The 13,467-nt window shown below is 34.2% G+C and overlaps 1 protein-coding gene across 1 annotated transcript in view; it reads left to right on the forward strand.

Moving 5' to 3' along the window:
• The first annotated feature begins 2,951 nt into the window (after window positions 1–2,951).
• The window catches only part of LOC25502279 (exocyst complex component SEC8), a 35,514-nt gene continuing 24,998 nt past the window's right edge, over window positions 2,952–13,467 (forward strand). Inside the window, exons 1-9 of the mRNA XM_013591903.3 lie at window positions 2,952–3,064; window positions 3,262–3,331; window positions 3,634–3,846; window positions 4,748–4,921; window positions 5,632–5,733; window positions 6,264–6,373; window positions 6,758–6,931; window positions 7,882–8,053; window positions 8,156–8,262. Coding sequence (XP_013447357.1) covers window positions 3,290–3,331; window positions 3,634–3,846; window positions 4,748–4,921; window positions 5,632–5,733; window positions 6,264–6,373; window positions 6,758–6,931; window positions 7,882–8,053; window positions 8,156–8,262 — 1,094 coding nt within the window. The 5' untranslated portion in view covers window positions 2,952–3,064; window positions 3,262–3,289. The remainder of the gene's footprint in view (window positions 3,065–3,261; window positions 3,332–3,633; window positions 3,847–4,747; window positions 4,922–5,631; window positions 5,734–6,263; window positions 6,374–6,757; window positions 6,932–7,881; window positions 8,054–8,155; window positions 8,263–13,467) is intronic.

A 13,467-nucleotide genomic window follows, 5' to 3' on the forward strand; every position in this document is an offset into this window, starting at 1 on the left:
TTTTCTCTTCCACTTCACGTTAAACTGTTGGTTGTCTTTCCACTGCTATGTTCAGAAGTCATTAGTTGATTACTTGATGAGGCAAATGAGCAAAGAGGTCACAAGTACTGCACTGTGTCTGATATCACAAATTATTGTTTTGTTCAATACATTACATGATCTGAATCTGTATTTGTTAGTCTATTGTTGGTTTATTGGTAGGAGGAGAATCATGGGGTGCTTTATAATTGCTTCTACTTGCTACTGTCAGCAAGAGTAGAATGCCAAAATCTGTATATCACTAAATGCTGTGAAAAGTGTGCAACTTCACTTCATTAATTGATCACACAGGCAAACTGCTACTATCACCACTTCAAAAAAAAAAAAAAAACACTAAATCACAATCAGTATCTAGGCTTTCACAGGTTTATATTATATCGTTATTAAAGCTGCTCTATCAAATTTCATGCATTTTTTTGCATCAATGATCATATTGAGCCTGTTAATGAGTGTGTAAAACTGATGATATTCATGAGTGACCATACCTAAAGTGTTGCAGAGTACCTCTTTTTCCGATGACCTTGATGCTGTCACCAGTGTTTTGGCAATATTGATTGTCTTATTTTCATTCAATTACCAAATTTTAGATGTGTTTAGTTCCTTTATAAATCGATTCATCTGCTTTTTAGATCATTAGTGGATCATATGATTAAATAGATGGGAGCATGAGGTAGATAGCCCCTTTTTTCCTCCTCTTTGAACAACTCTTTCATTTTCTCGTGTTCCTTGCATATGATGAGGATATTATCCTATTATGAACAAATTCTCAAAGCTATAATCGTCGAGGAAATGAAAATTGGAGAAGATTTATTCCCGTTGGATACTTCTGGTGTATTGTCATTAATCTTCTTTTTGTTTTATCTTAAAGATAATCTTTTTCATTAGTATAATATTGTGCTGAAATTTGAAAGAAAGAAATAGCAACCTCCATACAATTTAATTTACATAGATATAAACCAAAGTATTTTCCATACGAATATTTTTTTTTTTCTTCCCTTTTTCATACTAGTATTTGATTATTGACAACAACTGAAATGTAACCCTTTTCTTTAAATGGAAATAAAAATGGCACAAGAGTGATCATCACATTGCTAGCGCTAGGGGTGTTCATGGGTTGAGTCAACCCAGAAAATTCGGTCAAATTCACCCAAAAAAACAAAAAAAAATGAGGTGGGTTGGTTAATTGGGTGGGTATGGTAAAATTGAAAATCCATAAAAATAAATGGGCTTTGGGTAAAACCAGACTCAAACCCAAAAAATTCATTTACCCAATAATGATAATATTTTTTTATCTTTATTTTCATAGGGTAGAAGAAAGTTATATTTCCAAAACATACACATTGTACCCTATATATTAAAAATCAAAACATGCTAGAGTTACAAATTAATATGTTGCACTTTTTGATTATTTTGATATTAATGCAATTTTATGTCATGCAATTTTAATTTGTTGCAAGTATTTTATGATGAAGTTATTATTTGATATTCTATGATGCATAAAATTATAGTAAAATAAGTTAAACATTTTTTTAAAGAAAATTAAAAAGTAGAGTACTATTTTAAATCAAAATTATGAGGACTTGTCATTTAGTATTAAAAAAATAGAAAAATAAGTTGGGTAACCCATTACCCAATCCAACCCAACCCAAAAATTAGTGGGCTCGCCCAAACCCACCCAATAGTATAACAAGTGGTTATTTTACCTCACCCAAACGGAAGTACCTTATTTAATTTGATTTTAGGTTTGGCCAAACCCACCGACGAACACCCTAACTAGTGCAACACAAATGGATATATCAATGGCTATTAACGTTCCTATCCCAACCTGATAAAAGTAATAAAAGCACACAAACAATCAATTGTCGAATAATCCAAATCCAACAAGTTAAATAAACAAAACACAAAAAATTGATATTAGAAAAGTAATAGCAACCCCCTTATTCCATTTTTTTTCTAACACTTCTTTTTATTTAGTGAGATGTAAAACTCACTATGTCATTTGAGACCTATTCTCAAAATGATGGTACCTGTATGAATTTCACTCATAATAAAATGCCATCACTTTTTCCATCTTATAAAATTCTCGCGCGCCCTATTCAGATTCTAAAATCAGAAATATTTCAACGTATTTTTGGAGATTTTATGAAGTTTTTTTACGGTTTGAATTCTAAAATCTGAATTACATAGTACGCGTAAGAAGCTCATGGATAAGAAATGAAACAGTCTAATAAAAGAAGGAGAATTAAAAAGAAAATGCTAAAATAAATTGAGACGCCAATGATATATAACATCGGTGCCTTAATAGTATATAAACGCTATCCTTAATTTTATACTACAAATGTATGCACCCAACAAACCGCAGTATTACCAACATAGCAAATATTCAGAATTTTTTCAATCCATCCCACCAAAAATAAAATCTATGCAGCTTTTGTACCAAAAAAAATAAAAATCTATGCAGCTTTTGAGTATTTAGACTGAATCACCCTTCCAAAGCAACCTACACATGATCCAAAATTAAAATCATGATTCTATCGACAACAAAAATTAAAATCATAAATTAATAAACAAAAAATTGAACTAAATATGAATTTTTTAACACCAAAATCTAAAAATTCAAAATTTATGATACTTTTTATGGACAATTTTTTTATATTATTTTAAAGAATATTGTTAACGAATGGTCTCGGACACTCTTTAAACAATCTAAAATAAAAAATTATTTCTTAAAAAAGTTAAATATTTCAATTAATATTAGAGATTAAATGTATTTGTAGAAACTAAAATTGCAATCTCATAAAGAGATGAAAAAGGAAAGTAATTTTTGAATTGATGATGAAAAACGTATTTAATCCAAAAGATAAAATATGATGTGAAATTAATCCAATTTTTTTAAATAATACATGATCTGAAATGTGTTTGATTATTACCTACCAACCATACTACTAGTCAATAAATTTACGTTCTTTTGATTTTTCTTTTACTCACGCGTTCTTCGCCATCTTCGTTCTCTTCTTCATCACAGGTTCGTTCCATTCTCAAAACTACCGATTCAGTTCGATTCTTAGCATAACTCTTAAGATCTTCAAATCTCGAATTCTCATTCTTCAACTTTCAATTTTCATATGATTTAACCGCATAGTTTGAATTTTCACTCAAGAGCTTAGTGAGAAAATAGTTTGAATTTTCTGCTATCTTTTATCTTCTATTTTTGCATTGCAGCTCAATTACATTGAATTGAAGGCTGAATATGGGAGTTTTTGACGAGTTACCTTTGCCTCCAGAAAAAGCTGTAAGCTATATTTGCTCCTTTTCAGAGATTAGTATATTTTTTGGATGTAGGATTCTTTGCAGCAACTGTTTCATATCCTTCATTTTTATATATTAGAAGCTAATTGTTTTGCAAAGAGCTTGAATTAGGATACATCACTTGCAATTTGAGGGTGGGATCATATGTTGAAAGTGGTCTCTTATTTTGAGCATTTTAAGTCTGGAACTTCCATTGTAATTGCATTTCTACTGCACTTATCATATGTTTCCCTGAGTACTCTCATTCATGACAATTTGAGTCTTTCTTTTTCCATTTGAATGCAGTATCTGAGAGAAGAAATCTCTAGGATCGATGAGACTTGGACTGCTGCTCGTTTTGATTCGTTACCTCATGTTGTTCATATCTTAACATCAAAAGATCGTGATGCTGCTGCCCAATTTTTGAAGGAGCAAAGTGATGTTATTGAGGAGGTTGTGGATGAAGTTGTACAATCTTATCATACTGGTTTCAACAGAGCTATCCAAAACTATTCCCAGGTTTCTGAAAATTTCATTTTCTATGTAATTTAATGAATATACATTGGGAAACTGGGTCTTTGATTGTATATTCATGTGTAGATCTATCGTCACATTATACAATTTTTTTCTTTCCTTTTCATTTATTGTGCTGTCAAGATTAGATCGTAGTCATAGCAGCATGTAATTCTCAAGCTGAAGGGAAAATTTTATTGCACAACTGTAAAATCGGCGAAGTTCTATGAGATGGAATGTTGGGCGGTGAAAGAACCAACATGAGAATAAGATAAGCACAGCGGAGAGGATGATGTTTTGTTGGATGTGTGGCAAGACCAGACATGATAGGATTGGAAATGACAACATTAGAGGCAGTCAGGTAGAGGAAGACCTAAGAGAAACTATTTAAGAAAGATCTAGAGATTGATGAGTTGGGTAGAGATATGATATATGATAAAACATCATCGCTTCGTTTGACTGATATACCCAAGCCCACTTAATGAGATAATGCTTGGTTGCTGTTGCTGTTGCTGTATTTGATCAAATATTTTATTGATTTTGTATGATCTTCATTATAACAATATAAAGGCACTTTCTGTTAATGTCTTATATGATTAAATACAAGGCTGACATATAGGAAACAATGAAACAATCTTAGTTGGGAGTTCTTGCATTTTACCAAACTAAAGTCGTGATGGATATTTTATGTCGATATTTAATTTAACAAAAATCTAATTAACTGTAATCAGAACTATTTTGGTTACAAAAATATCAAACATTTATTGGTTTCAAATTCCAATTATAACTGGATTTCAGTAGCCACTTCCTCCTCCTTTCATCTTGTTTAAATCTTGAGTGTTGCTGAATTAGAACTGTCTCTTTATATTATAAATTACAGTTTTCTAAATATTTTGTTTATCTCCAGATCTTGAGGCTTTTTAGTGAATCCACTGAAAGTATAGGTGTATTGAAGGTAGATTTGGCAGAGGCCAAGAAGCACCTTAGTGCCCGCAACAAGCAATTGCATCAATTATGGTATCGATCGGTCACATTACGACACATAATCTCCTTATTGGATCAAATCGAAGACATTGCCAAGGTTCGTTTTTTAGTTTCAACAGTGCTTGATCTAATTGTGTGACTTTGGTCAGTTGATTGGAATAAATATGTCTGTCAACCAGCATTTAAACTCATGCTAGCTGGTCTGGTTTTGTATGTCCCGGGCATGATTTTCTTTAGGCTACTTATGCATTTTGTTTTTTTGATTGAGCAATTATATGAATTTACATGACTGCATTTGCAGTTTCATCATACCGTATGCTCCTTCAATTACAAAAGCAGAAGTAGTCATGTATGCTTTGCCATTTATTTGCCATATTTGTTCAGTCAAGGAACAAGAATTGTTTGCTGCTTTAAACATTACAACTTGTGTAAAAGCACAATGCACTTGGAGTGGATATAAATGGAGGCCAATAATTATCTGCTTCCGAAACTAAATATCATGAATTGAAATTTGAGTTTAAGATTGGGGAAACAATGATGGCAAAGAACTATAGACGTTTGGTCACTTTGTCAAAGAACTACATGACCTGAATGCTCAAGCACTGTAATAAGACCGCACAATTTGTGTAAAAAATACTGTGAGAAGTTATCTGCATAAATGCATACATTTGTGTGTAATGAGTTAATGGTATTTATGTTGAATGTTTTTTCATATGATAAATTTAGCACATGCTTTCTTTTAAACTACTCTGTTTAAAACTATTACTGTTTTATATAGGTTTTTGATTATAATCATCTAAGTTGCAGGTTCCAGCTCGTATTGAGAAACTCATTGCAGAGAAGCAATATTATGCTGCAGTTCAATTGCATGTGCAATCCATTATGATGCTTGAGCGAGGTCTCCAAACTGTAGGTTTTCAACTTACTCTATCATTATTTTATTTTCAGCGTGTTTTGTGTGGAAGGCTTATTTTTTGTTACGTGTTGTATTTGTGTGTTTGTTCTTTGGTAGAAATAGTTTATTGTTCAAAGAAAATGTGAATGTGACTGTATCCTGAATCCAAAGAAAAAAGTCAAAAATGCTAAAAAGCACAAGCGTATAGCAAAACTTTTGCATCTCTCTGCATATTAGAAATGTATTTTCCCTTAAAATTACAATTAGTATGAGATTGAAACACTAGTGAGAGTCACTAAACTCAACCATATCCTCTAGCATATGGAAAGAAGTGCCAACAGTCAGTTATAAAATCTCCACTTGTTTAGCTTGTTTTGAACCTGTATAGTATACGACTAATGTACATCCCTTCTTTAGGTTATTATTACTTCAGAAGGCTCTCTCTCTCTCTCTCTCCCTCTTTGTTAATATTTTTCCATTTATTTAATCATCTCTATGAACATTTCTATTTGTATGTCATAATTATGTTTGACGTGTGGCCTAGGTTGGGGCACTCCAAGATGTCCGTTCTGAGTTAACAAAGTTGCGTGGAGTTCTCTTTTATAAGATTTTGGAGGATTTACATGCACATTTATACAACAAAGGTGAATATAGGTATTTGTTTTTCCATTCCTATCTTTTACTTATATCATGATGCTGTGAGATATTGGAGTATATATTTTTTTTGTTTTTTTGCAAAGGCATTTAGAGTATATACTTCTGAAATGCTATTTTAGCGGTGGGCGGTGGCGCATCTTTGCTTTATATTTTTCTCTTATCATGCTATTCTCAAGCAAACTCTGAAGCTCTATTTTGCCCTTTCGTGAATTTCTCTTGTATTTTGTTTGCATTTGTTTCTCTATGTGAAAATATTTTAATATCATGGCGCTTAAATGTACAGCGAACTTTTGATCTGACTGCCAATTCAATGTAATTGTACTGTTTATTTGTTTTGAACTGATGTTATGATATATTGTGTTTGAACTCTTTTGTGTGCAGTGCCTCAGGCTCAACTATGCTGGAAAATGATGACGACGTTCCCACCACCATTTCTGTTGCACTTACTGCGCATAGTTCACAACCTCTGTCTCGAAGAACAAGGTCACTAAAAGGTGACAATCAGAATGGCCTCCAGATTGATGGATCTTATAGGCCCGGACCTGTGGACAGAGGGTAATACTGGTCAATTGAACTTCTGACTATTTCTGCTATTTTCTCCTAGTTCTAAACTGTTGGAAACAGGAATCACCATTGATGAATGTGAAAAGCTTGAAAAACTCAGAGAGGAGAGAGGAGAGAGGAGAGAGAGAGAGAGAGAGAGAGAGTCGTAACTAACTCTGTGTAACTGAATCTGTTATTTCTTGTTAGAGTTCAAGTCACAAGGGGATACAAGTAAATATAGGGTCATGAGGCAGTATGACAGCTGTACACAACCTGACAGCTGTCATTAGCCTGCAATGCAAGGCTTAAACTAAGTGTAACTAAACTACAGTAAGATGCTTAATGCATCAGATACTATAAACTGCATAAGTCATTTCCTATTTCCTATTGAAGCTTCATGCATTTTTTTTAATGTTACACATTGCTTCATTGATGGCCGAGGGAAGATTGCTTTCATAGTAGATATTCTAATTTAGCAAATTCCTCTCATATTTTGTCTTATTTGTCAAAAATGGACGGGATCTCTCATATTGTCTTATTTGTCAAAAATGGACGAGATTGTTGTAAGTGATGATGAGAATATTTGATAGTGTGATTTTATTAAATTTTACATGGAATACTGGTTATACCACTCCATGCTAGCTTTGGTAGTGTTTTTTTTTGCTGGATTTTTGCTGTTAGGTTGATGTGACGTAGCTCCATTTTCCTAATGTCTACTTTGGGTTGCGCCCTCTTCACTAATATTGACTAAGGATATAACAATTTAGAAGACAATCTCCAATTTCTCTTTTTCCAGAGTCATATTAGTGTCTTGTTTGAGAGAGCACTATCACGTCGTTTGATCCATGTAGCTGATCCCACGTAGCGTGAGAAGGCTTGATTGTTGCTCTACACGTTAGTGTGGAGTTTGGATTGTGCTTGCGGAATATAATATATTAAATACCATCAAATGTGCGTTTCAGTTCTTTTGATGGCAATGATGAGGAAGGCGCTCTGGATTCAAGTGAAGAAGCTACTTTAGATGGAGATATGGAAAACATGAGAATCAATGGTAGTGATGTCACAAAGGATGCCAGTGGTGCTCTTTGTCAAATGCCAACATGGCTTTCGAATTCGACACCTGATGAATTTCTTGTATGAGCTTCTTAATTGTATAATTTGTATTAAATTCATAATACTTCTCAAATTTTCAGCGATTTTCAGTCTCTGAACTGAAGTTCCGGGTTTCTTGTGCAGGAAACAATTAGAAAGAGTGATGCTCCACTTTATGTGAAGTATCTTCAGACCATGGTTGAATGTCTGTGTATGCTTGGAAAAGTGTCAGCTGCTGGTGCTATAATCTGGTTAGTTATTTTAATAATATTTATTCTTTTCAATTAAACTCTGTTTCCTTATCTCTTTGAAGGTTTTGATTTGGTTTTTTCAATAAGCTTCTACTAACTTTTAACACTAGTGTTGCTAGCTTGATCTTGACTCTTGGTTGGGATTTTTATTTCATGAAAGCCCAAAAAATCAATTCTACTTCTGAGTTCTGCATTTTTTCTCAATTTATCCTATTTTAATATCGGGATTCAGTCCTTTTTTTATTTTTTTTACTTTAATCATATTTTTCCTTTTATCCTAAAAAATAACATACTAATTCATGCAATTCATGATTTGTGGATGCCAAAACCCCTCAATTAGTAGAATGGATGTGGCACTTGTTGCTCTCTATCAGAAATTGAGAGAAAAGAATATATATTTTTTTTAATGAAACTGAGAAATTGTATTTCTGAAAGTCAATTAAAATTTACAAAAGCTGTGAGCACTCATATTTATGATTTGAAATAACTGCAGTTAAGGTTTTGACAGCTAAGTGTTGGTTATTTAGTTGTAACTTGTATCTGAATTGAATTCTATAAAGTTAACTTAACAAACTAAAAGAAGATTATTCTCCCACCCTCCAGAAGCTCATGATAAGGGAACCAAAGTAGTTAAAATCGAGATTTCACGCAGAATCGAAAAGGGGTAGTAAGATCGTAAAGCGTGAAATCATATCCTGAATCATAAGATTCTACAAAATTCATAAAACTCAAATATTCATAAAATTAATGCTGATGCATAAATTTACATTAGTAAGAGAAAGTAAACATTTATATTCAAATACTTAATTAAACTTAAAATCTTAACTATAAGGAAGTTTGTAAATAATATCTTAAATATCCAGTAATTCATAATTTCAAAAGTCATGTGTTGAACGTGTGTATCAGCAGTTGTGACTGCCAGCTGCACTGATTGACCAAGTCTTTAGGAGAATTTGTTTTAATATTTCAGTTTTTAAATTAGCTAATAAAGTAGTGGCTAAAGATTAGGAGTTAGTTACTTAGTATTTGTTTTTATTTAAGTCACAGCTTTGTATTTTTTATAGTAGTTTTTTATTCAATAAAGCTTCAGTTTTTCCTTTCCTATTTTATGAGTTACGTATAAACACCAACAGATTGGTATCTAGAGCCTTCTTCTTAGAGGGACTTGTGAGTGAAGTGAGTGAAACCCACCATAAAAGCTTAAACACTACCTTTCATTTCATCAATCAGATGGATTCTGAAACATCCTACAAAGCCCTACCATTACCTGTGTTTGATGGTGAAAACTATCATATATGGGCAGCAAGAATAGAGGCATACTTAGAGGCAAATGACCTCTGGGAAGCTGTTGAGGAGGACTACGAAGTTCTTCCTTTGTCAGACAATCCAACAATGGCTCAGATAAAAAATCACAAGGAAAGGAAAACAAGAAAGTCAAAAGCAAGAGCTACTTTGTTTGCTGCTGTCTCAGAAGAAATCTTCACCAGAATTATGACCATCAAATCAGCATTTGAAATATGGAATTTCCTCAAAACTGAATATGAAGGAGATGAAAGAATTAGGGGAATGCAAGCGCTTAATTTGATTCGAGAATTTGAGATGCAAAAGATGAAGGAGTCTGAAACAATTAAAGAGTATGCAAATAAACTTATTAGCATTGCTAACAAAGTAAGATTGCTTGGTTCTGAATTGTCTGATTCAAGAATAGTTCAGAAAATACTCGTGACTGTCCCTGAAAGATTTGAAGCAACCATCACTTCCTTGGAAAATACCAAGGACATGTCAAAGCTTACCGTAGCGGAGCTTGTAAATGCTATGCAGGCCCAAGAACAAAGAAGAATGATAAGGTCTGAATGTTCAGTGGAAGGAGCATTACAAGCTAAATTAAAAATCAACAAAGGAGAAAAGAGCATGGGAAATAAGTATAAGAAGAGTTTCAACAAACAAGAAGCAGTTGGAAGCACTAGCTACAAAAATGAAGAAAAAAATAGAGAATTTCCTCCTTGCAAGCATTGTGGAAAATTCGGTCATCCTCCTTTCAAATGTTGGAGAAGACCTGATGTGAAGTGTGACAAGTGCAACAAACTTGGGCATCACGAGAGAATTTGCAGAAGCAATTTTCAACAAAGTAATGAGGCTCAAGCTGAAGATCAAGAAGAAGAAGAAGAAGAAGAGGAAGAGCAGTTGTTTGTAGCAACATGTTTTACAAGCAGTAGCTCAAGTGAATGTTGGCTAGTGGATAGTGGTTGTACCCATCACATGACCCATGATAAAGAAATATTCAGAGAGCTGGACATATCACAAATATCAAAAGTCAGAATCGGTAATGGTAAACTGATTGCTGTTGAAGGAAAAGGAACCGTGGCCATTGAAAGTTGCACAGGTACAAAGCTAATTTCTGATGTTTTATATGTACCTGAGATTGATCAAAACTTGTTGAGTGTGGGTCAATTACTTGATAAAGGATTTAAAGTCATCTTTGAAAATAAGCAATGTTTGATCAAAGATGCCAATGATAAGGTAATTTTCAGCATTAAAATGAGAAGCAAAAGTTTTTCATTTGATCCAATGAAGGAGGAGCAAATAGCTTATCCAGCTATTGTTAATAGTACAGAGATATGGCACAAAAGATTAGGCCATTTTCATCATGCAGCAATATTGAATTTGCAAAGAAAGAATTTGGCTCAAGGTTTGCCTCACTTAGATGCTGAATTACCAAGCTGCAAGGCATGTCAGTATGGTAAGCAAGTAAGATTACCGTTCACGCAAGCAACCTGGAGAGCAACAGAGAAGCTGCAACTGATTCACACAGATCTGGCTGGACCGCAAAGAACAGCTTCACTTAATGAGAGCAAATACTACATTGTCTTTATAGATGATTACACCAGAATGTGCTGGATTTATTTTCTCAAGTCCAAGTCAGAGGTTGCTGGGGTATTTTGGAGATTTAAGAATTGGATTGAAAAACAAAGTGGCTGTGTGATTCAAGTTTTGAGGTCTGACAATGGCACTGAGTACACATCAACACAATTCACTATGTTCTGTGAGGAGGCAGGCATTGAGCATCAACTTACAGCTCCTTACACCCCTCAACAAAATGGAGTGAGTGAAAGGAAGAACAGGACAATAATGGAAATGGTCAGATGCATGCTTCATGAGAAAGGGTTGCCTAAGGAATATTGGGCAGAGGCTGCAAGCACAGCTGTATTTTTACTTAACAGACTTCCCACCAAAGCAGTAGACGGAAAGACTCCTTTTGAAGCTTGGTATGGTTACAAGCCTCTCTTGAAAAATTTTAAAATATTTGGATGCTTGTGTTTTACTTATGTGCCACAAATTAAAAGAGACAAGTTAGATAAGAAAGCTGAACCTGGTATATTTGTGGGTTATAGCTCAACATCTAAAGCTTATAGAGTTTTCCAACCTAACACAGGAAAATTTTTGATAAGCAGGGATGTGCAGTTCATGGAGAATGAGCAGTGGAACTGGAATGATACAGAAAATAAGCCAATAGCTGATCCTTTGCAAAATCTAGATGAGTTAGTTGATGATCCTCCTGTAAGAGGTACCAGATTGCTTTCTGATGTTTATGAAAGATGCAATGTTGCAGTCCTTGAACCTGCAGGATATTGGGATGCAAAAGAAGATCCCAAATGGAGGGCTGCAATGCAGGAGGAGCTTACCATGATTGATAAAAACCAGACTTGGAAACTTGTTAAAAGGCCTGAGCACAAAAGAGTCATAGGGGTGAAGTGGGTGTTTAGAACAAAGCTAAACGCAGATGGATCAATCAACAAGCATAAAGCCAGATTAGTGGTTAAAGGGTATGCTCAAATTTTTGGAGTAGATTTCTTTGATACATTTGCTCCAGTTGCAAGGCAAGATACTATTAGAATGTTGTTAGCTATTGCAGCACAAAAGGGATGGAAAATATGTCATCTTGATGTCAAGTCAACATTTTTAAATGGATTTCTAGAGGAAGAAATATATGTTGAGCAACCTGAAGGTTTTGTTGTGAAAGGGCATGAAGATAAGGTCTATCTATTGAAGAAGGCCTTGTATGGTTTGAAACAAGCTCCAAGAGCTTGGTACAGCAGGATTGATGAGTACTTAGTGCAGTTAGGCTTTGTTAAAAGTCTAAGTGAATCCACTTTATATATCAAAGGTGATGAAGCTAATTTTTTGGTGATCTCTTTATATGTTGATGATCTCCTAGTTACTGGCAGCAGTGCTGAACTGATTCAACAGTTCAAGGATGATATGATGCAAGTGTTTGAGATGTCAGACTTGGGAGAAATGTCTTATTTCCTTGGCATGGAAGTTAAGCAGAAAAATGGTGATATATTCATCTGTCAAAGGAAGTATGCAAAAGAGATGTTAAAGAAATTCAATATGGATTACTGTAAAAGCATGAGCACTCCTATGTGTCCAAAGGAGAAGCTATGCAAGGATGTTCAAGAAGAACAAGTGGATGAAACACTCTACCGAAGTTTAATTGGCTGCTTAATGTATCTTACAACTACAAGACCAGATATTTTGTATGCTGTAAATGTTCTTTCAAGATTCATGAACTGTGCTAAAGAATCTCATTTCAAAGGAGCAAAAAGAGTGTTGAGGTATGTCAAGGGAACCTTAAATTATGGCATTAAGTTCTGTCGATCGGAAAAATTCAAGTTGCAAGGTTACTCTGATAGTGATTGGGCAGGATCTTTAGATGACATGAAAAGCACTTCAGGCTACTGTTTTAGTTCTGGGACAGGGATATTCTCTTGGAGTTCAAAAAAACAAGAAATTGTTGCACAATCAACAGCTGAAGCAGAGTTTATTGCAGCCACAGCAGCTGTTAATCAGGCCTTGTGGCTAAGAAAAGTTCTAACTGATTTACATTTAGAGCAAAAGGAAACTACTGAGGTAATGGTGGACAACCAGGCAGCCATTGCCATCTCCAAAAATCCTGTCTTTCATGGTAAAACAAAGCATTTTAGTATTAAATTATTTTTCCTCAGAGATGTCCAAAAGGATGGTGATGTGTGTTTGAAGTACTGCAAGACTGAAGACCAACTGTCAGATATCTTTACAAAAGCTCTTCCAAAAGGCAGGTTTGAGTTACTAAGGGAGAAACTTGGAATATCCAACTACTGATACAAGGAGGAGTGTTGAACGTGTGTATCAGCAGTTGTGACTGCCAGCTGCACTGATTGACCA

The sequence above is a fragment of the Medicago truncatula genome, chromosome 8 (assembly GCF_003473485.1).
Source record: "Medicago truncatula cultivar Jemalong A17 chromosome 8, MtrunA17r5.0-ANR, whole genome shotgun sequence".
NCBI lineage: Eukaryota > Viridiplantae > Streptophyta > Magnoliopsida > Fabales > Fabaceae > Medicago > Medicago truncatula.